The 24,060-nt window shown below is 38.7% G+C and overlaps 2 protein-coding genes and 1 long non-coding RNA gene across 5 annotated transcripts in view; all 3 read right to left on the bottom strand.

Moving 5' to 3' along the window:
- LTN1 (listerin E3 ubiquitin protein ligase 1) overlaps nucleotides 1-2,633 on the bottom strand; it is an 81,256-nt gene extending 78,623 nt beyond the window's left edge. The window contains exon 1 of the mRNA XM_036875106.2: nucleotides 2,463-2,633. Within this exon, the coding sequence (XP_036731001.2) occupies nucleotides 2,463-2,504 (42 nt within the window). The 5' untranslated portion in view covers nucleotides 2,505-2,633. The remainder of the gene's footprint in view (nucleotides 1-2,462) is intronic.
- A 2,536-nt stretch (nucleotides 2,634-5,169) lies between these two features.
- LOC118907064 (uncharacterized) lies at nucleotides 5,170-7,883 on the bottom strand. Its single transcript, XR_005022684.2, has 2 exons — nucleotides 7,503-7,883; nucleotides 5,170-7,029 (listed from the first exon to the last, which is right to left on the bottom strand). It is a non-coding gene; the product is annotated as an uncharacterized LOC118907064 (long non-coding RNA).
- Nucleotides 7,884-15,763: 7,880 nt separating this feature from the next.
- Nucleotides 15,764-24,040, bottom strand: WDR53 (WD repeat domain 53). 3 transcript variants are annotated; one of them, XM_036875164.2, is made up of 3 exons: nucleotides 23,878-23,999; nucleotides 19,500-19,995; nucleotides 15,765-16,410 (listed from the first exon to the last, which is right to left on the bottom strand). In XM_036875164.2, exons 2-3 carry the CDS (start codon nucleotides 19,977-19,979, stop codon nucleotides 15,817-15,819), a joined length of 1,074 nt encoding a protein of 357 aa, XP_036731059.1. In that variant the 5' UTR covers nucleotides 19,980-19,995; nucleotides 23,878-23,999; the 3' UTR covers nucleotides 15,765-15,816. The 3 variants fall into 3 exon arrangements, with proteins under 3 accessions (XP_057357506.1, XP_036731059.1, XP_036731060.1); XM_036875165.2 differs by lacking the exon at nucleotides 23,878-23,999 and adding an exon at nucleotides 23,768-23,853; XM_057501523.1 differs by lacking the exon at nucleotides 19,500-19,995 and having other exon boundaries at nucleotides 15,764-16,410; nucleotides 23,878-24,040.
- Nucleotides 24,041-24,060: the final 20 nt, after the last annotated feature.

The raw sequence follows: 24,060 nt of genomic DNA, 5'->3' as shown, positions 1-24,060 counted from the left end.
TGTTCCAGTCCCAAACTGAATTAAAAGTTCCCAGAATATGATATGCTGTTTCATAGTTTGATCTTTGCACAATCTTTCACACCATCTGAAAACCTTTCCTTCTTTTTCACTGCCTGACAAACTCCTACTCATCCTTCAAAATACACTCATATTTTCAACTTTTGCCTCCCTCAGGTCAATTACCAGTCTTTCCTGTTCTCCCACTCTCTTCTACTCATATTTGTATCAGAATCCTTTAAGATATTGTAATTTTTTGCTTACTTATATATCTGTATCATTAAACTACTAGCTTGAAATAAGAGACATCTGTCTATCATCTTTGAATACAGTCTGCCACTCTTAAATTCAAATCCCAATTGTGAAACTTCCTGACTGCATGAGCATAGGTGAATTACTTTCTCTAAACCTCAGTATCACCATCTTTAAAATGAGAAAATAGTAATTAAACCATTACTTGGGTTGTTGCTAAGATTAAATATAAGTTTTTAAACCACCATAATAACTGACTCCAACAAGAATCATCAAAGGATGCTAAAACCATTAGATGAAAGTTTGTGAAAGAACGGGTGATTCCCAGTCTTGAACTACCACTCCACATATTGTTAATAGCCAATGGAAAAAGATATTCATAATGGACACTATTTCACCCAAATAACACCAATAAAGGGAGAAATAAGCATCACGTGCCTCCTGTTGGGAAGCATTGAGAAAGATACATCAATGAAGCATTCCTATCAAAAATTGTTTAACCTGAATCTAAATGTAAGGAACATAGACAAATCTAAATTAAGCAAAACAACTGGCCTGGACACTTCGAAACTATCCATGTCATAAAAGAATCCCTTCCCCAAAAAGCACTGAGAAATTAGGTCTACATGATAACTACATGGAATGAATATCCTTGATTAGATCTTGGTTCCATTTTAAGATGGCTTATCAAAAAGAAGTTATAGAGAACATTATTGAGATGACTATAGAAATCTAAACTCAATATTGCATATTATTAGATAACAGAATTATATGAAAGTTAAATTTTCTGTGTAATTGTTTATGATTATGAAGAAGAATGGCATTGTTTTTAGAATACACATGCTGAAGTATTTAGGTGCTAAATGTCATGATATCTGCAACTAATTCTCTCATGGTTCAGCAAAATACATATATTTAGAGAGATAAAGCAAACATGACCAGATATTAACAATTGGTAAATCTAGATAAAGAATATATGGGGTGTTGCCCTAATATTCCTGCCACTTTTCCTCACATGTAGAATATTTCAAAAATAAAACACTGAGAAAAGTTTTAATGAAAAAGTTAAAAATTAAAAGAAGTTGCAAGTAAAACACTTAGCACAGTGCTGGCACAAACTCAGTTGCCATTATTATTGTTGACATTATGATTTTCCAAAACAAAGTGAGTGGCAGATCTAAGAAAAACATAGTACTGGTATCACCAGAATTGGATAAGAAACAGGAGAAATGCATTCTCATAAAATTGGACTATGCCATAACAAAGCTTGCATCATAAAAAACATCACTTTAACATCCCTAATCACGTAAATTAAATCCACTTTGGGGTCTTCTTTAAACAAGTATTTAGTGAGCTTCTGCTACATGCCAGTGCTTGTTCTAGGCTCCTAGGATAACAGCAGCAGATAAAAACACCTGCCTTCATAATACTTATATCCCAGTGAAGTAAGCAGTAAATTACTTAGTATGTTAGCAGCTTAACATTAAGTGGACTGGAGTAAAATAAAGCAGGAAAGGATAACAAGGACTGAGGAAAGGCTACAATTTAAAATAAGGCGATCTTGGCAGACTTCACCAAAGGTCTCAGGCAAAAAAAAAAATTGAAGCCACCCAACAATACTGTCGGGGAGCCTGCCAGGCAAGGTCAAGGCGCAGTGAGGAGGTCAGTGTGGCTGGATGGAGTGAGTGAGGAGGAGGGAAGTGAAGATGGGGTTGGAGATGTTGAAAGGGGTCAGTCAGGGAGAGACCAATACCACGTACACCGTGGTAAAGGCTTTGGACTTTACCCCCAAGGAATGTGGAGAGCCATGGTAAGTTTTTGACAAAGGAGCCACATGATCCGAGATACTCTGCACACCACTCACTTAACTGCTTCCCACCCAACTCCCTTCTTCCCAATGCACCCCCACCCCCCCACCCCCACGCTCCACCGGCCAGGTAACCTTCCAGTTGAAGCTGACACTGAAACACGTCCTAATGAAAACTGTGAGGTGTATGCTCAGGTCGGGACAGCTCTGGCATAGGACATCTCCAGTCTGCTCTGAGATAACCCATCCCGCCCGTGGGGACGCACACACAACAGAGAGGTCATACACGACCTGCAAACACACGCCTCCCCACGGCCGCATTCCACCCCCTCTCCGGCGTGCGCGGGAAGGAGCCAGGCGCTGCGAGATGAAGATTCCCGGGTTGGCTGGGCCACCCGGCACTTACCCTCAGGTTCCCCTTGGTCCGCTGCTTGTTCTTCCCGCCCATGGTGGCGGTCTCAGCAGCACTTCCAGACCGTAGACCCCAGGTTGACACGGCCGGCCACAACTTCCGGCCCCCTTGCGCCGGAAGAAGGCTCACTACTTCCTCCGGGCTGCCCTTCCGCCACCCTCCACCGCGCCCGCCCACCCCAGAGCCCTCCTGCCGTCCCACTCCAGCTTCCGCCTCCCGCTGCGTCCATGAGCATTCGCCGCGGGAAACGTCATAATTAAGAGTCTCGTTTGCCTGCATGATGTCATTCTTGTCCAATAAGAAGCCAAGCGTTGGAACAGTGGCTCCAAATCCTGCTTGCCGCGTTTCCTGGAACTGAGATTTGTTCCCTGCTTAGCGGTTAAGAACTTGGCTGAGCTGTAGAAGGAATGTTATAGAACGGCACGGTAGGGATTGTAGGAAGATGGGGTAAATGTTAAGCTTTTTAAAATGGAATCATCAGCATCACCTGGGCATTTATTAAAAATGCCAGGCCCACCTCGAGACTACTGCATCAGTCTCATTTTTAGCAAGTCGCATTTTTAACAGTCTCAGGTTTTTAAAATTTGAGTAGTTCTCTGGACAATATTTTCTCTAAATCCCTCCCTCCTGTATTTCATGTAAAAATGTGAAATTTTTAAAGGAGGGCAATGTGGCAGTCTCTATTAAAGTTTGTATGTACAGCTCTTGTACTTAGTGATTTTGCTTCTCGTAATCACATTAGAGAAACATAAGCCCATGTTATTGGTTATTGTCTCTCTTGTCTACACACTGATCCAATTCCTTGATACTGAGGCCCTGCAAACTATTTCTCCTTTATTCAGCTGGCTTCTTGTTAGGTCCCATCAACAGAGGGCACTAGGAGACAGACAAAAAGGAAGAAGAGATTGGCTCCATTCGGTTAGCATCATCCCAGCAGCAACTGGTTTAGGCAGCAATTGGTTTCAGACTCCACTTTTTTTTTTAACCATCAGAATCAACCTTATTGCTCACCTTCGGAATACCAGCAGCAACCAGGCAGGACCCTCCCGCTCAGAGATCTGAATCCTAACCCCGAGTCCCTCCTAGATAGCCAATGGTGCCCCTTCCTCAGAAGTCAGAGACCCAACACAATCGGGTCTCTTCTTTGAGTTCCAGAGAATCAGCAACAGTCAGGCACCACCATCTCTTCATTGGCTTGAACAGAGCCTGAGCTTTTCAAGGCTCACCTCCAGACTTATAAATTCTGACTACCACAACCTCTTCTTTTTCTCTTTCCTTTCTTTGCCCTAGGGATGGTTGCTGCTGATGCAGTGAATACCTCTGTGTTTCTTCTCGATTAACCTTTTTGCTCTTGTAATCCCTTTTATCTAATTTCTCGTAACAGATTTTTGTCTCTTTAAATAAGTAGTAAAGTTTCTGTTTTCCTGACTGCACCCTGATTGAAAAACTCACACAGAGGCATACTGCAGAATGTTCACTAAAACACTGATATAGCAAGACAATTGGAAACAACCTAGTATCTGTCTGTTTCGAGAATGGCTAAGTAAATTAGATCTATTGTGTGGGCTGTTGAGAGTATGATCTGTACATACATGGGAAGAATTCTAAGACATATTCTTAAATAAAAAGCAAATGTAATATGTAAAGCATGATATGTTTTAAAAGCTCATAAAACATACATATATTTTTATGTAGATATATAATACACCAAAAAAATTCTTCAATGATACATACCTGTCTAACAGTTGTAGTTAATCCTGGGGGAAAGAGGTAGCAAGAAAAGAGATTATAGTCAGTGTTAATTATGCCTTCTCTGTAAGATTCTATTTTATTCAAGAATATGAATTATGTAATTAAAAATGAAGCCAATAAATGTTTAATAAATAAATGAGTTGTTTGTGTAAAATATGTTACCTAAATCATAGTGTCCTCATTCTTAAAAGGTAAATGATATAGTTGGAAAATGGCTTAACATATAGGAAACAATACTAGATACCACGCAATTCACTGAAAAAAAATTTGAGTGTCACATATCGAAAAGCTACAAGGGGGAGATTAACACGTGCAGAAAATCTTCATGAATGAAAGCAGAAAAGCTTCAAACTTAGGGAGGGTAGAATGAAAGAAGCACTACTCCAAATGGGGACTAGAAAGGGACAGAAGTAGTGAGTAAAGAATTAGCATGGCCTTTGGAGAGGACAGTCAAGAAACTGGCCTGACTTCATACAGATTTGTCAGGAAAAACAACTTCCTGGGAAAGACCAGGATGATTATCTGTGCCATTTACTAACGTTCTGAAACTGGTTGCTGCCTCTTCTCACTTCAGAATATTTCATGATTTCGTTTCTTTCTATTTTCTTGACACTGCCAACATTTCAGAAAATGGATTCCTGCATTTTGAAGTAGACCCATCAAAAATCTGCAGACCACACAGATCTCTCTTCAATTTTCCTAGAGCACTATTTTATAACCGGTTTGGGCACTTGAAAATGGATAGTCTTGTCTATTTAACAGTTCCTCATGCTTGTCTTTTCCAGTGATACTGTGGATGCCTTTCAGATGAGATCTTAAACCACAGGACTCTAAACAGTACCTAAGTGGATGCTCACAAATTTAATTGGTTTATACAGGGCTACAGAAATCAGAAAAGAGTAGTTATCAATACAGTAAGTGATAGAAAGGCAGAGGTTTCTAGACAGAATAACATTAAAAATAGTTTTATTTTGTCAAAATACATTTTATGTAAAATAATACTTCTGAGGTCAAGATTTAAAATTCTGTCTGACCTATTCACAACTGTTATAATCTCTTATCACAGATGAACTATTATACATCAGAACATTAGTTACCACCACCCTTTACCCCAACCAAGAAAACACTGAAGAAGTATGATGTTAATCTTAACTATTCCAAAATTTTCTGAGAGGGAAAATCAAACATCCAGTACTTAAATAAATACCTCCTCATTTTACTTTATTTAGTTACTGACCCGCTACACAAAAGTACACTTGAGAAACATCACCACATCCTATAGCATTTATAAAGTAATACAGCTAGCCAAAATTCATAATGACTTCCTCTAAGGTCATTCACATCAAATATTTTTTTCCTCAAATATTGAAAAATTTCTTTGTTCTTCCATTTCATCATGAATGCCACCAAAACAATCTTCTTCATAATAAATTAAAATTTTCTTCCAGGTTATTCTGAGTCTGAAAATAAATGTTCAGAATAGACATCTTAAAATTAAGGTGTGTTCAGAGGTATTAAAAAGTTTTGTCATGTAGTCCACCAACACTAATAGAAATTTATTACATCATACAAACACATTTTTATTACTCAATATTATCCAATTCATAATCCTATTCCAGAATTCACCTGTACTTTTCTTCATTTTCCCTCATCAGATAATACTTTCAGGGTAGGGGTTAATACTACAAAGATTCTGGATTCTTAGAATCAGCAAAAGTACACAAATGGTTTTCAACTACACTGGCAAAGTTTTATTTCTTAAACTGGGTTGTCAGATTATGACCATTGTTTTATGCTTTTTACCTTTTATACAAGGTATTCATAGTAAGAGAAAGAGGATGATGTTACATGTATATTTCACAATCAGGTTTTAAAACAAAAAATATTACAAGATTATATAATACATTTACAAATTATCCTGGAGAAAGCCTTGCCAATCAATGCTCCAAAGACAGAAAAAAATAAAGGAAATGATTAATGAATTTAAGTATATCATACTTAAAAATGTGTATTTTTGTCAGAAGAAAACAAACGGGAAATAACTGCAACATTAAGTAGGAGTTAATATACTTATTACTAAAAAGATGTCTTACAAGTAAAGTATTTTAAGCCCACCCATTTATTAAAAATAAGGCAAACATGGGCAAGTAACTGCAAAAGAAATACAACTGACCAGTACACACATAAGAAAAACTAACCAATACTAAAAGTCAGATGAGGATAATATAAAACAATGAGGCTTTTTCATATGTAAATTGGCAAAATAATATCAGTATTGGTAAAATCTGGGAAAAGGAAGCAACAAAGCAGCATTACAGTTTTCAGGTGCTAGTCAGACACAGGCAGATGTACTCCAAGGCCCTGATAAGGTAAAGTCATGGTCAAGGCTTCTCATGAAACAAGAAGCCTCTTCCTGGGCATCTGGGAAAATTCAGCCTGAGAAAAAAGGGAGTTTTTCTTTTCCTTTGATCCTAGCTCGGCCATAGCAACAGGCCATAGCAACAACTCCCAGCCACTTGTGTGGTTTACTCCGTTTTTCGTGCTTATAACCCCAGATACTGTAGCTCTAACGGTGTCCTCCCTTAGACCCCCTCCCGATAAGCGGGAGCTTTCCTTTCTTTTTTCACTCTTTCATTAAACTTTGCTGGTTACTCCATACTCATCTGCCGGTTTCGTTCTTTGTCACCTTCAAGACACGATCCTGGTAAAAAACGGCATCTCCACCAGTAACATCTTAACCATTCACAAGTGCAATTCAGTAAGACAAGTGCAGAGCTTCAGAATGAATCTTCACTTTCAGTAATCTAACCTGAAGAGATAATAATAGATGCTCACAGTAATTTGTTGAAGAAAAAACAAAACAGGAAGCGAAAACGTTATGATTGTATGACCAAAACAGTGAATTGCTTAATTCAGTACACGAAGACAACCGAATACGATGCATTGAAAATGTCGAAAAATAAACGTCATGAAAAAGTTTGCAATCTACTGTTTAATGAAAGAATACAGATGCAAAGGAGTATGTACAGTAAGTTTTAAATAAAGACCACATAAACACATATGCAAAAATAAAGTACTAAAAAATAAAACGTAATACCAAACTTTATTATTGTCTTCTTGGGCTGGGGATTATGGATGAGTTTTAAATCGTTATTTCTACATTGTCTGTAATGATCGTCCCTTCTAATAAAAATTATACACATTACTTATGCTGTATATATTTGCGGGGAGCGGCGGTGGGGAGGAGAGTAAGCGAGAAGAGATTTACAAAAAGCCAAATACCTCCAGGAGCGGAAAAATTAAACTTCCATTTGGTAATTCCCTGGTTAAAATCGGGAGACACTGTGGGACCTCGAAGGCGCCCCCCAAGTCCCAGGGAGCCTCCAGTTCTCCCGGCTGCATAACATCAGGGAGATCCCAAAATAATGCAGATCGATGCCTTTGTTCCAAAAGATAATAAAGATTAAAAAAGAAAGAAATGCCTATCTCAGTACCAGAGCAGCACCTAACCTGCTGCGAGATACCCACGGAAAGGGCGAGTCTGCAGCTAGGACTCAAACCTGGAGCCAGAAGCCAGCCCGGACACAAAGCGTAGCTCTCCCAGCCGCACTTAACGCGCCTGGCGAACCTGCCCCACCTGCCCCCACCCTTACAGCGCCCCTGGCCCACAGCTAGTCCTTCCGGGGCGCACCGACGAAGGCGGGATGCGAAGCGTCGTAAGGCCCCTCCCAGCTACGCTCAGTTGCCGCTTGTGATGCGGTCGTGAGCTGCGAGGTCCCTAAAAGACCAACGAGTCCTTTGGTTAAGGCCCTGGGGCCCCATGGAAGCCGCTCGCGACCCGGGTGTAAGTAGGTAGCCAGGCATCCACCATTCTCGCTGAGCTGGAATCTTTCCTCGCCCGGCCTTGCTTGCAGGGTTAGGATGGCAAAGGACGTTAAAACCTACATCCCTTCCTGGACCCGATGGAATCAGATTGCCAGCTTGTGCTTAAGCGGAAGGCTCACCGTGCCTTTTCGTAGAATTTGTATGGACTGTTTGACCTAAGTAATTGTCGCTGTGGCGGACGGGCAGTAAGTAAGTAACACGTGCATCTGTCCATAAATGCCGTAAACTCTTGGCTGCCTTGTGCCTTTTATGGAATTTCATGAATGACATACTCTGTTGGGTTTCCCCGATGTCCTGATATACAGCTTTGTAAATAAGGGGGAAAAAAGAGAGCTGTGTAACAGTTATCTTTACAAAAGTACTCAAAATAATCAGTTCTGCACAGAAGCAGATGCGGGGTTTCTGGGGGTTTAACTGAGCAATTTATAAAATTAATGTGCAAATGAGGAGACTGACTTTCTTAATCCTAATTAAACTAATTTGGATATGTGAGATTAGTTTTAGAATTTAAATTTTTTCTTTTGTTGTACTTAATACAATTGTTTGTACAGGAATTACTTTTACAAATAAAAAAGGACATTTAATGTTTCCTGCCTACACTTTTGTTTCTTATAGACCTTTTAACTTTTTAACATGATTTAGGGCTTACAGTTTCTTTTCAGGATTTACCATTATTTCTTTGTAGATGATTCCAGTTCAAGATATATATTAGATTAATTCACTGTCATTGTGGAATAAATATACAATCATACTTAATTTTATATTTAAGGATGTTTATATATCAAGTGTATAATCAGAGTCTAAGAAACCTATATTGCATCTACCTCTAATATTTGACTACAATTTCTTAAAAGCTTTTTTGTATCTCATACATTATATACAATGTGGGCGGGACAGTGTACCTTGCTGTTTTCTCTTTTTGGGAACTAATACTTTCATCCATTTTCAAAGGAATTTACTAATCATGAGATGGGAAAATTTGTATTTCCCTTGCTCACTATGTCTTAATCTAATGTTTAAATTTGACAGAAGGTCTATCTCAGGGAAGAAAACTTATAAAACTACCTTATCGAATTCTGTGTTTTTGTGTTACACATGAGATCTGCATATTTGTACATAGCAATGTTATTTATTAAAATAATGTATGAAAAAAATAATAAAATAATGTATGAAGAGTTTTAGCAGTTTAGTTGTACTAAAAATAACATGCATCATATGGCCCCTTTAGTGGCTTCTAGGGATGTCAGATCCCATGCTGTGTATGGTATTGTCCTATCACGATGCCTGAAAAGCTGTGACTGGACAATGCTCCGGGTTTGACAAGCTGTGTCCGGACCTGTTATCTGAGGTAAATTGGGATTGGGGAACTCCATTTGGGGATTGGCATCTACTCTGGTCAAGCGTCTGGGCTCAGCTCAGGTTTGGTAGCTCAAACTTGAGTCATGCAATGGTCAGTGGTGAGAACTCCTCCTGGGGTCAAGGGTTAAACTTCAACTTGAGTCAGTCATGTCAGTGGTCAACAGAAGATACCGAACTGACCACAAGGGTGGCAACTACATGAATAGCCACCTCAGGCCCCACACAGACATGGAGGAGTGGCCCCTAGCACCAGCCCTTGCTTGGTCCTCAGAGCCCGAGCTGTTTGACTAGCCCCAGAACCCAGTGGATCATGAGAGATTCACGGGTCACTGAGGGGCCTAGGTGAGGGCATAACATTTGTCCTGGTGAGGGTCTTGGGATGGGGCTAAGACACCCTGGGGAACCTGTTTCCTGCTAGGATGTCAGTGAACAAAAGCTTCCCTGATCAGATCAGTGTCTGGGACCAGAACCTCCGGGGTATTTGAAGCACTGAGTCACTGAACAACTTAAAGCAAACATGACAACCTCTTCAGGAGCTTACTTATTTAGGATACAGGAATAGGTAACAGTCCTGATGCCACAGGGTGTTTGTTGAAACTCAATGCACTTTATCCAAGTCCCACCCATAGTAGCTGGTTTTACAAATACTTATTTAGCACTTTGTGTGGGGCTGCCTAGCTCCATAGTGTCTTTCTGTGAATCCAACAGAGGCACACCTTCCTCCAGACCCTCTCTAGGTAAATGTAAACCTGGACGAATCTATGTCTCTGGTTAGAATGGTGCTCCCTACGGTTGTGCAGTGCCTGACCTACTCAACTGTTCAGGGCAGCCTGCTTATGGAGTAAGCACTATTCTAAGCACTTTTCATACAGAAACTCATTTATGAACTTCCAACAGCCCTCTAAGGAATTTTACAGATGGGAAACCCAATTCGCCGTTTTGCTAATGTGCTAGGGGATCTCAGCCTGCTTCCTCATTTCAAAAGGGTTGAGTTGCAGACGTGTGTGGAGGCAAGAAGGAACCCTGAGGGTAGAACTTCCTGGGCAAAGGTGGGAAGGTGGAATGGGCATGGTTATTCATTCCAGCTTATCATATTTTGGGGGGAAGTGTTAACCTTTCTCCCTCACCAAGGTGCATCACCACCACCCCCAGGGTCAGTGGCAACAGGACAGTATATGGGGAGAGTCCCCAAACTCCAGGTTGCAGCCCCTCAAACTTTCCCTGGATTCAGGCTTGGTGGAGAAGAGACCTAGAATGAAGATATGCCTTCATGGTGCTTCTAGCTTAGTGGCCAAGATAAAGCCAGACAGAATCACTCAAGCCCCATGTAGTGAAGGCCAAGAAAGTAAGGTTCCTCTCTCTGGGAGGATTGGGAAGGCATCCTGAAGGATGGGACACTGGAACTAGGACTTTGAAGGATGTGTAGGAGTTCGTTAATTGACACCCCCCCCAAATGTCCAGTCTTACTCATCTCTGTCAAACCCACTATGCCAATCACACAGTCAACCTCAATTAGTGGTAGGTAAGTTCATGCCCTCCCCACACAGCTTCTTTTCCATTTCCTGACCCCTAGGACATGTGAGTGGGTAGCTCAGACAAAAAAGTTTACATCTGAGCCCAAGATGTGGAGTCCTCTTACAAAGACAGCTACAACTGGGGCCTGGCTACCGATTTGTGAACACTCCCTGGTGGCCAGCTGGCCCATTCTCCCTTTTCCTTCCTGGAGTTGGGACTTGGTTTTCCTATATAAATACTGGAACTCTGCCTCCCTTTGTTGGACTTTGTTTTAACAGCACTGGCTTCTAATGGCAACCAGGAAGAACAAGGGGCAGTCAGTTCTTGCCTTTCCTCTCTCAACCCCAGACCCCAAACTGAGACTATGCCCATTCAGTAAGCATTTGGTATTTACATCTGAAAATAACATAAAGCCAAGAATCTTTTGATGCCCTGACCAGTCAAGTTGTGCTAAATACAATGCCCAGCCCCGTGATTGTTGTACTACAATATCTAGCCCCAGGAAATGTTTCCGTATCTTGGCTACTACTGAATAATGCTGCAATAAACATGGGAGTGAATATGTCCCTTCAATAATCTGCTTTCATTTCCTTTGGATATATACCCATGAATGAGATTACTGGTTCATACATATAATTCTATTTTTTAATTATCTTAGGAACCTCCACACTGTTCTCCATAATGGCTGAACATTTACAATCCCACCAACAGTGCACAAGGGTTTCCTTTTTTCCACATCTTTGCCAACACTAATATCTTTTTGATGGCAGTCATTTTTACAAGTGTGAAGTGATAGCTCATCAGTTTTGATAGGCATTTTCCTCATTATTAGTGATGCTGAGCACTTTTTTATGCACCGTTGCCTATTGGAATGTCTTAGGTAAAATATTCAGTTCTGCACTTTTTTAAGTCAGACTTTTTATTATTTAGTTGCATGAGTTCTTTACAAATTTTTAATAGTAACTCCTTATCTGACATATGGTTTGCAAAAATCTCATTCTGCAGTTGACTTTTCATTTTGTTGTTTCTTTTGCTGTGCAAACGCTTTTAAGTTTGATGTAATCCTACTTGGATTTTTTTGTTTGTGCTTTTCGTGTCAGATCTAAAAAATTATTGTGAAGAGGTTTCTGCCTTTGACAGGAATGCTTCATGGTTTCAGGTTTCAGGTTTAAGTCTTTGATCCATTTAGAGTTAATTTTGTGAGTGGTTTAAGATAGGGGTCCAATTTCATTTTTCTGCATATGCTTACCCAGTTTTTCCAACCCTGTTTAAGAGACTATCTTTTCCCCACCTGATGGTCCTGACTCCTTTACCAAATATTAGCTGGCTAAATATTTGGGGGTTTAATTCCAGGCTCTCAGTTTTGTTGCATTGGTCTATGTTTCTTATTTTAATACTAGTACCATACTGTTTTAATTACTATAGCTTTGTGGTAGTTTCAAACCAGGGGTGTGATGCCCGTAGCTTTATTCTTGCTTCTTGGGATTGCTGGCTATTCAGGGTCATTTCTGATTCCATACAAATTTTAGGACTGTTTTTTCTTTTTCTGCAAAAAATGCCTTTGGGATTTTGACAAGGATTTTGCATTTAATCTATAGATGGCTTGGTGGCATGGCCACATACTGTATGGCTATAGAGAAGAGGACCTGATGGAGGCTCTATTAAGCCATGGTCCAGTCCTTTTCTCCACCAAGCTTACCAGTGTATGCTAGGGACTTTCCAGGTATTGTGGTGATCTGAATTTCTCCAACATCCTCTATAATCTAATCTATAGATGGCTTGGTGGCATGGCCATATTAACAATATTAACTCTTCTAACCCATGATCATTGGATGTCCTTCCATTTTTTGTGTGTCTATTTCTTTCAGCAGTCTTGGGTTTTCATTTTACAGATCTTTCACTTCCTTGGTTAAATTCCTAGGCATTTTGTTGCTTTTGAAGCTGTTGTGAACACTTTAATTTTCTTTCTTTTTCAGATCTTTCATTGTTAATGCATAGAAAAGCAACTGATTTGTGTATTGATTATATATATCCTGCAACTTTACTGAATTCATTAGATCCTGCAGTTTTTAAATCATCTTTTATATCTTAATTTCAAATAAAATACTAACATTTACAATTATCCAGCCATATCTTGGTTTGTAACACAATTAACAACGTGCTCACCCCAAATATATTAGTGAAAATAATAACTGAACTCCTGTGAGAGTGACATAAGGTTACTTATGAGTAAATCCAAGTTTGAAAAGTAGATGCAGATTTTGTTGTCAGTGGACTCAGAAGGCATATAATTCTCATGTACACTTTCATTGTATTTCATTCATAATAAATTACATCTTTAATAGTGTATTTTGTAGGAATTCTAAGATTAAACAGAGTAGCTAAATAAAATTTCAAAAATGTAATAAATTTCCACATGCTACCTGTGACCTGTTGTGTCAGCATTTCTAAATCATTAAGACTTGTTTTTACTTCATCACTTCATGCTCTGGATACCTCTTTTCATTACCTAGAATGATTATAGGAAAATCATGCCAAAGTGAAATTTGGATCACTCTCCCCAAACATACTGTACAGCTATAGAGAAGAGGACCTGATGGAGGCTCTATTAAGCCATGGTCCAGCCCTTTTCTCCACCAAGCTTACCAGTCTATGATAGGGACTCTCCAGGTGTTGAGGTGATCTGAATTTCTCCAACATCCTCTTCTGGGCCTAGATTAAATTCTTCTCCTCTGGGTAGAGTATGGCCCAGTTGGTAGTAATGATAGAGTATGGTCCAGGTAGTAATCCTGGATCTGAGTTCGCTTTAACTGACACTCAGATCCTTACTCTCCCACAACATCCCTCTGGCCTGACAACTTAGTCTCTAAAATGAACCTTAGGCCATAGAAGGGGCAATGTTCCCCAATGGGGACATGCCACAGGTTCAGGAAGGCTGGATACAAAGGGAACCCACCTCAGACCCCAGACTGAGCCACAAGGCTCCTCTTGTTCCCAGGCTCTCACCTCCATAGGCCCTTTCCATCACTGAGGGGCCTGTGTTCATCAGTTCTGGCTGTCACCTCTCCCACTTCAGTATAGTAAGAATGGCATTAGTCACAACTGGCTGGTCAGGAGCAACAATGTAAATTATTGCTAAATTTCTTAGGTATGATATCAGTATTATGGTTATGTTGGAAAGTATCTTTTTCAGGAGATGCATGCTGACGTATTGAGATCATGTGTCATGGTATCTCATTTTCAAAGCTTAGAAAAACTCACACACAGAGCACATGTGCAGGGCATTACTGTTTTTCACTAATTCTCTGCTTATGAACAGGAAAACTGAGATCAACGGAGACCTGTTCATAGGTCAAAGCACCAGGATTACACATAATTCTGCCAGAGGGTGACTGATTAATCCTGAAGGCATATTTGCTCACAGTAGGGAGAAACAACTGACGGCTCTACATCAGCCTCAGGATTGTCTATCCTGGACCACACACTGATTATAATTTGGAGGAACATCAAATGTGAAATGAACATACTTGGACATCTGTAAATTGAACACTGGTTGGGAGAGCTATGTGTAGCCTTCATAGCTGGGGTTAAAAATAACCTGAAGCACAAGCTCAGGTCAAGGCCCTCTGTCAATGAATTTTTTAGAGACAAGATGGTATTCTTTCCTTAAATTCCAAATGTAAACAATATTTACTGAAAGCCCACTTAATTGGTCAGGACTCTTTTAATGGCAAGTTAAAAAAAAAAAGGGTCTAGGAATATATGTTTTAGGCATGGCTGTTGCCAAGCTCAAAATTACTGTGGGTTTTCTCCCCACCTTAGGAAAGACTTTCCACCTGGCAGGGCACCTACAAGCTCACATCCTATCAGCTTAGCAACCCCAGCAGTACATGCCTATCCTTCAACTTAGCAGTCATGTGAGCCAATTATTCCTTTATGCTAAGGGTTTCTGTCACTTGCAATAAGCATTCTAAAATTGAAATTAAAGAGTAATCCACAAACAGGGATGATGGTATAACCCATCAGATTCTCTCTTCAAAACTCTGAAAATAAGAGTAGCTGTATAAGCAAAAGTTGAAAGAACATACAGAGGAAGGCAATCCAGGCCATGATGAAAAAGAACTTATTCTTGATAAATTATTTCAGCTTCTATTCTCTACCTCTTCTCTACCTTATATCTTCTGCTTATTCATAACTTCAGCTTACTCTTGGTCCTATTAGCATCATGGTCTGGATTGCTGCATAGTACCCTAAACTGATCTCACCCTGGGACCATTCTGTTAAAAACATCAAAAGGTAATTGCCAGCAATGCCCTCTGGGCTTTACACAGAACAAGTAAGAACAGGTTTCCACTTCCAATTTATAAGGATTCTGATATTCAACATGATATCCTATGATCCAAAACAACTAGTATAAGTAATGTGCTAATGACATCTGGATCAAGATGTGGGCTACCCTAAGGCAGAAGCCTTTGACAAGACAACCAAGATCCTTTGGAGATAAGTAATTGTGACTATAATTTTCCTGGATCTTCAAGCTACTTAACATCTCTGAGTCTCAATTCCTGTAACAGTAAAATGAGTGAAAAATTACCCACTTCACTGATTTGGAATAAATGAACATATGTAAAATGGCTGATACACAGTCACTGCTCAGTAAATATTAGTTCTCTTCCCCCAAATTTTAATGTCATTTACTATATGAAGTATTACTCAATTACCTTCTTTTGCTCAAATATCTTAAAATGTATACAATGGGATGGTATCCACATATGACAAAGGGTTCTTTAAACACATAAAAAGTTTTACTGCAGTTTTCCAAACGTTTTTATTGGCTTTAAAATTCTTTTAAGGGATATACAGATATACAACTAGTTTGATCAGCTACTAATATATTTTGGTATCCCTTTATTTTTGCACTCAAGAGCCAGTTCACTTTATCTCCATGTTCAATATTTAGCTTTGGTAAAATTTTACCATGTTCTTCATCTGTTACTGAAGCATGCGTGTTTCCACCCTGCTTGGTGTAAGTTGCTCTTTTAGTTTTCTTTCTGTGGGTATGTTTTGAAGGACTTTTCTGTTTTTTCTCAACTTCACTGCTTATATCCCACACCATTATTTTCCTATCATTCCCTCCAGTGAGCAGCAAATAGGATTCTGGCAGAAAGCAGACCTGGGATACCCCTAAAGTGTGGCCCTTAAATCCTAGTTCCTGTTCACACTTGACTCCCATCACCCTAAAGACTCGAATCTTACCATCTTCTGCACCACAACTGAAAATATTGCCACACGATGCCACAGACACAGAGTGGGCTAGAGCAGGATTTAAAAGCTGACCAGGTGACTGTGGGCTTTCTATTTCTTCCGTTTCATCTTCCTGTAAATTTGTAATCCAGAGTGGCCGGGCTTTCTGAAGGTTCCACAGCATGACCTTTAAATAAGAGGAAGTTATATAGTTAAACAGGGTTCTAGCCTTTTGCTCAACTACTATGCTTATTCTACTTCTAAGAAAATCATCAAAGTAGTCTAAGAATGAATAGTAGGATACATTTCCTGCAATATAAAAAAAATTCGGATCACACAACATACCAGTGGAATGCTACCTAGTGCCAAAACTAGAATACCAATTGGGCAGTAAGGTAGAATTTAGAAAACAAGATTCTAAGTAACTTTTGATTGACAAACTCATTGAAGTGTAATCCAAATTCTTAACCAGTTGCCAGTTTCTTTAAAGACATTCTACCTTCCTCTCTGCAGGTAAAATTGAAGATTATGATATTCATTAAATTTAGTCAATGCTGGTTACAAGTAAAAATGCCTCTAAACTAAATAAACTAACTCTGGAACATCACTGAAATAATATCTACCTGAAATGCTTTTCCTTTCTGTTCCTTCCATGTTACTGAAATTACTGACATTAGGGTGCTTATCCCTGTTGCTCCATGAAGGCTTCCCTAACTATTCCAGCCCACTTCTCTTTCCCATATTTAATTATTTTATTAGTTTACATATATTAGCTTGTCAGTTTCTTGAGATTTATTTCACCTTTCCTAATGTCAAGCATAATGCCTGGAAAAGAGCAAAAATTCTAAACATATATGTTGATTAATTTGACATCCTGGTATATTCGACATTTTGTTGTTGTTTCATACCATGATCTTGGACCTACTAAACTGATTTAAAGGAAATGCTACTTAAAACCCATTTAAAACAAAACAATAAACTTTCTAAATTGATGTTACTCTGTAATCAAGTAATTCATTTTCTTCCCATAAAACCAATTTGAAAAGAAAAACATTCTTCATACTTTCAAAGAGAATAGACAGCTTTATTTTACCATCTAGCATTATCCTAACTTATTATTCACAATTTAAAATGGACACTAGGATAAGCATGAACTTGTTTAGATAGTCAAAAGCATAGATCTGAATTGACAAGATTATTACTACTGATGGCATTATGGAGTTGGTTTTCTGTTGAAGGCAACTTCCCTCAACTCAGCCTGCTTTCAAAAGAAGTGACCTCTAATAACACCTCTCCTCTTCTTCTACTAGGGATAACACTGAAAATCCTTTTGGGATGGATTTATAACATTATAGTAAGTGGCCAGCAATCACTATTTGGATGAAGCCAAAATACTCATAAACCGTAGCAAATTAAAATAATTATCAAAAAATATTTTTTAAAATGAGTTCTAAAACTTGATGTCGAAATAGTCTGTATAAAAAAACTTAAATACAAGGCAACTGGACATTCCTGAGTCTGCTAGCTTAACTATACTAACTGTTTAACTTTAACCAAGTTCTTTCTTGCACCTATAATGCATGGTTTATATTTTCTGTCCTCCTAAGACATCCAAACAAGAACTACACCCAAAATGTTTTCAGCAGCTTAAACATTTTTTTTCTATTTGCTTAAATCATCTAAATGTGTTAATAGCCATACCAGGTTCTACCAATCTAAGAATCATTTCTAAGTAATGAAGATTCCCCAAACTGTTCCAGCCTGGACATTTCTCTTTTTTATGCTTCTTTACTCTTCCTAAGATTCCAAGGTGTTTCACAATGTCTCAACCACCTGTTCAAGCATTATCACACCCTAAGCAGGAGAGCTAGAGATACTGAAGGAAAAGAATACGAGAGTTTGTGGTTTACGATCCTATAAAACATCAAAGGTAGATAAAGTACACTACTAGCAAAGGTTTAGAAATAAGTGCAACATCAAAGTGACCCTATTCAAAAACTTCTCCCCTTACAAAAACATTTCTTTATGCATACAAGATTCGTTTTTCAAAGAAATAAAGCCTTCTCCTCCACCATCCCAAACCCTTAAGTGTTGGCACTGGTGATCTTTCAAATTCCAGAAAAAATAATAAACCTTTGAACCACTTATTTTTGGACGTGAAAATGAGGGGGGAAAAATCAACATGTATGCTACAGAAATATAAGATGCTTTCAACTTTCCAAAGGTCTTTACAAAAAAAAAAAAAAATGTGTGTGTGTGTGTGTGTGTGTATACACACACACACACACACACACACACACACAATATTTGAGTGATGAGTACACGTGTATTTACTGAATGTCCTTCTTTACACCTCACATATATATTATTCTGTACCTATTTAATAAAAAAATCAAGCAGTTGAAAAAGTATCTTAATAAATCACATTTTGTTCTTAAGGTCCCTACCTCTTTGAATGTGCTGCTTATCAGATTTGATTATAATAAAAATTAATATATGTAAAACATTGGCAAGTACTAAGAGCTTGCCAAAGAGTAGCCATGGTTATTCTCACACCAATGATAGGAGATTTACTCTCAGCAGAAGTATATCTGCTCTGGGAAAGTTCAAGCTATTTGAAAGCTTTCTTTTATTAAACCAAAATCTGCTTCCCTATGACTTCCATTTACACCAGCATATTCCACTTTTCCCCCTCTTGAAAAACAAGAATTAAACACCTCTAGTTCCTCACATAATAGAATTTCTAGATATATTTACTTTCCCCATGGCCTTACTCTGAATTTGTGATGTTCCTTTCAAAACTCAGGGTTGAATACAATGCTCTGATACTAGTCACCAATGAGCAGTATTTCAATTAATGCACTCCAGAATTTTATAGTAGAAACAACACATCTAGTCCTTCCCACTTTTTTTTTTTTTAAGCACCAGAATTTGTATAGAGTGGGTGATAAACTCTGCCTCCAGTATGCCCCTTCATTTAAACAGATTATTTAGAATAAAATATTTCATTTCTTAAGTTTTGGAAATGTCTTAAAGCCCAGAGAAAGGAAGACTAAAGAATTAACGATTACTTTGTGAATACTACTAGGCTTTCCAAGTAGTATTAAACATGCAGAAGTAAATAAAGCTTATGAAGTAAATAGATAAGCTTATTCATAAATAGATAAGACATGTTAGAATATATAGAAAATACAAAGATATATTTTAGCCAGATCAATAATTTGATTGTTAGCCAACCTTACTTAGAAATTACCCAACTACTCTGCAAAGCATCACCTGCATATCCAGTCCACATGACACGAGGCTTTGAGGCTTTTGAGGCCGAAAAGCTACAGAGGAACAAATATTGGCATGTTTCTTCAGTGATCTGCTAACTTTCCTATTTTCCAAGTCTAGGATTTTGATTGCCCCAGAATCATCAGCAGAAGCCAGCAGGTTTTCAGTTTCATTCAATGAAAGACAATTGATTTCTTCTTCATTCACATGAAAATGGTCCAGGGAACCTTTGAGGGACCTGACATCCAGTATGCTAATTGTTTCTCCATGTGAGGCATAGAGCTTGGTGGGGCAGGAGGGTGAGAATAAGACACTGGTAACATCATCAGCCCCTTCGAAGTGCGTGTGTCCTAATGGAGTCCCATCTTCACCCCAAGCCATTAGATCTCCACCCTCTGCTCCAGAAGCCACTAGCCCTTCTTGACTTGCATTCAGGCAGAGAATAGGAGAAGAATGTCCACCAGTCCACTTGACTGCCATAATGACCCAGAAGTCTCTGTGAAAAGGGGGAAAAAACTATAATCTCATGTTTTATATAAGAACATAATCGTAGGAGACAATGCATTAAGCAATACTTCATTTAAATATTTTTTGAAAAGACATCTATAAAACTTAACCAATAAAAAGAACAAGTCTACAAAAGCCTAGATGAACACAGGATGTGGTCCACCAGGGGGGCACATGCCTAAATGGGCTTCCCTTGTAAACAGGGACCCAGGTAAGCCTGGTCTTCCAGCTTTTGATGTGATGCCCAAATAAGAATAAATACTAAATATATTTATTTTAAATTAGGAAAAATTCTTTTAAAAGGGGCTTGCACAATCATCAGGTTTTATCTTTTACTGACTGTTTCAGAAAATGAGCTCTAGAGCTAAACTCTCTGGGTTTGAATAGCCCTACTACTTAGTAGCTGGATGACTTTAGGCATGTTACTACATCTCTCTGTGATTCACTTTCCTTCTCTATAAAGTGGAGGTAATACTAATACCTACTTCATATGATCAGAGAGGATTAAATGAGATGATACACATCTAATAGTCCCTGTTATATGAGTGCCCCCAAAATATTACCATTATCACTTTTCCTAGCTGTATAAGGTTGGTTGAGACTTGGGGCCCAGCCATATAGGCAATTCTTAAGTATGCTAGAATTTGAGAACCTGTACTATACCAATAATCATTTGGGAAACTGGTTAAAAATGCAGATCTTTGGGTCTTACCACCAAAGACTATTTCAGTACGTTAATTTTATTCTTGAAACAACCCTTTAGTTTGGTATTACTCCATTTTACAGATAATGAAACTGAGTCTCAGAAATGTTAAATAATTTGCCCAAATAACCTGGCCCTTAGAATTTGTACACAGGATACAATTTAAAGGGATCCCAAACTTCTAAATAATGAAGACCCTTTTTTAATAATTCCACTTTGACAAATTTTAACTTGTTACTATTCTTTTAAACTACAGAAATGACAAAAGCTACTAATAATTCATTACTGCTTTTAAACGTACTCACTTATTTTTAATCACATTATCACCTACTTGCACTTATACAACAGTAGTACTATGTGGAAAATTTAGATTCCTGATATGCTAGGCATCCCACATCTGTAACTCAATTTGCAACGTAATACTACCCCTGCCTTAACTGCCTATTGGACAAAGCAAAAAAGGAAACTGGGGCAATTTATACAACTCTAAATTGTCAGACAAAAGGAAACAAACAATTATCTGGACAAATTTAACTTTTTATTATAACAATCAAACAAGTCAAGGGCAAATCTGTCTAGTGAGAAACTGCCATAGTTGCTTTACCATTTTCATATATGATATCTGAATTTAGTCCTATCATAGAGATGAATTTCCTAATGTTGTTTTGAGAAATCATTTAAAATAACCGGATGACTGCTGAAAGTTTCTATTCCCTACCACTTTTAGCCGCACATACACAAAAAATCACTAAATTGCTAGAAAGTCACTAAGCTATTAGTAATCAAAGTAACAGAAACATGGTCACAAAATCATATATAGATATAGCAATTTTCATAAAGATGGCAAAATGGGAAAAAAGATGTAAAGATATATCTTTCAGCAGAGAATTCGCATGCAAAGGAAACTAAAGAGAGAATGAAGCAAAGTTTTAAAGGACAGGTTTTGAGAGGAAATGACTCAGGGAGGTAAAGACAGGGAACTCTGGTGGTTTGATTTTTGCTGACAAGTACTAAATAATAATTAAGTAACTTTCTACCATATCAAAGACTCTTGCCAAATGTTCCAGATGAACCAAAGAAAAGGACACTTACCACAATTTAAAATGAAAGGTATTAATATTATTTAGGCTTAGGAACTGTCATCTGTGGTGACTACTGACATATGATAAACACAGTATCTTACCTTAAAATATGAAATTTGAATTAACCATTGAAAAGGCCATCTAAATTACAAATAATTTTGCTTAACTGTTATGAATCTGTAGAGTATTAATCACTTATTTCCAAAGTTAAGAGTTTTAATTTATCTATAATGAATCTAATTTAAAGTCTGGATGTCTGGCCTCTACAGCTTTAGGATTCTGTATGCATATAGGTTTTGTATACCTGCTAGGATTTTAGATTTTCTCAAAGACAAGACTGAGGTAGGGCTTCTAGTACCTCTATTTCTCTATCACTGATCTACCCACAGGGGACCTATGTAAATGCTGACTGGCAGACAAAGTTTTAGCAGGTTTTCTTCCTAATACAATTCCTTTTCAACAACACAGTTCCTGTCAATTTTTCCATAAGGGAACCAGTAGTAACTCTTGGTCTATTAATCTCACAAGACCAAGGTTGGCTCTACCTTAACCTCTATGCACCAGAGTAAAAAATAAATTAAACTTCTAATCTCCACATAACATGGATACTGATCACTTCACTAGTCAGAAAAACAAAAATAGAGGGCAGGTAAAGTTAAGAAAAAGAGTTGGGAAAGCCCCAGAAATCCATACACTGAGGCTTTTAATTTCATCCTGCAGGTACTGATCAGTGAGTGAGTCAACCAGAGTCCCCAAAATCACTTGTTTACTTGGTCTAAAAAATTAAAAATATGTATTATTATTTGAAACCCAACCAAAGATACCATTAAAATGGGTTAATCAGACTGCTGTGGTAGAAGGCAGTGGGAAAAAATGTAATTAAATCTGGGTTAAATCAAAACAGTCTTTCACAACGAGTTGTCAAGTCAGTTTGTTTTTCTCTTACCGGGACTGGAAAGCCCAGGAGAAATAGTTAAGTGCCATTATCCCCATATTCAGGTATCAAGTCAACAGGCTTAAGAAGATGCCTAAAAGATCAAGCACAGCAATTGATCATATCCTATTATGAATTACACTAATTAGATAATAGATTCCTTCCTTCCAGCACCTAATGAGACCATGGGGTGGCGGACAAAGGTAGGGTATTTTGAAAACATTTTTAGAAAGGGTGGAGTGTGAAGATGGAAGTTCTGAACAGCCAGAGGGCAGAAGAGGGTACCGAACGTGGGAGATGGGGTAGGTCGGGAGGTGAGGAGCAGACGAAAAGATGGATTATACCCAGCAAGGCATCTGGAAAGATTTACTACAGAAAAACAAAACAGTGGAATTGACTACTAAGGGCATCTGTGAACCCTATTATTATAGTAACAACCTCATAGAGTCTGTTTGAGTTATAAAAACTCGCGTAAAGGACCCTAGTAAAGTGCCTGGCTCACACGATGTTTATTATTTTCTCTTACTAAGCATTCTTTAAAGGCTGTCGGAAAACTTTCTGGTCATCTAGGAAGACGCAGTATAACCAAATAATGCTGAAATTTTCTCTTCCAAGAACCCGTTTATAATTATAGCCTCCACGTCATTTTTCTCACTGGAATGTCTAAATAAAAACACACTTCCTTGATCCGCCTACTTATCTGTGGTTTGGTAGGAATGACTGGGAAAGGCTACGTTTTGCCAAAAAAAATTTTTAGCAATCAATAAACACTTAAACAGCACAAGATTATCCAAACATTGGGAGGGTGGAGGGGATGTTCAAATGGGGCCACCTTACTTTCCGAATACATGCCAGGACACAGGTTCTGATAAGCACCGGTAATAAGGGCGAGCAAGAGAAGTTGATGACGAAAAGACGATCTCAGCTACTTAAGGAAAAGAAACATCAACTCAAGCCGAAAGTGGCGAAGCTAGGAACTGGCTAGCAAGGGGAGGGAAATCTCATGCGTTAGGTTGAGGTCTGAAGCAGAGACCTCACTGACCCTGGGAAATCTCATTGGAAAAAGGGGCTCAGGAAAACCCAAGCGAGACCCCGAGATCCCGAGACCGAAAAGAGAGGACAGCCACAAATCAGCCAGCGTAAGCCTCATACCTGCGCTTTCCCGCTTCCCTCCTCCGCGCCTCGTGATGACCTCACTCATGGGCGCCCAATCTCTTTTTGTGTAGGGCACGAGGCGCCGCAGCCCAACAGTCACATCCGGGGCCGAGAGGAACCGCGAGCGAGCCGGGCGTGCGCCCTTGCTTCGTGCCCTCAACCCGCATGGCGGAGTCAACC

Source organism: Manis pentadactyla, chromosome 1 (genome assembly GCF_030020395.1).
Source record: "Manis pentadactyla isolate mManPen7 chromosome 1, mManPen7.hap1, whole genome shotgun sequence".
NCBI lineage: Eukaryota > Metazoa > Chordata > Mammalia > Pholidota > Manidae > Manis > Manis pentadactyla.
This window is presented reverse-complemented; position numbering and strand designations above follow the sequence as displayed.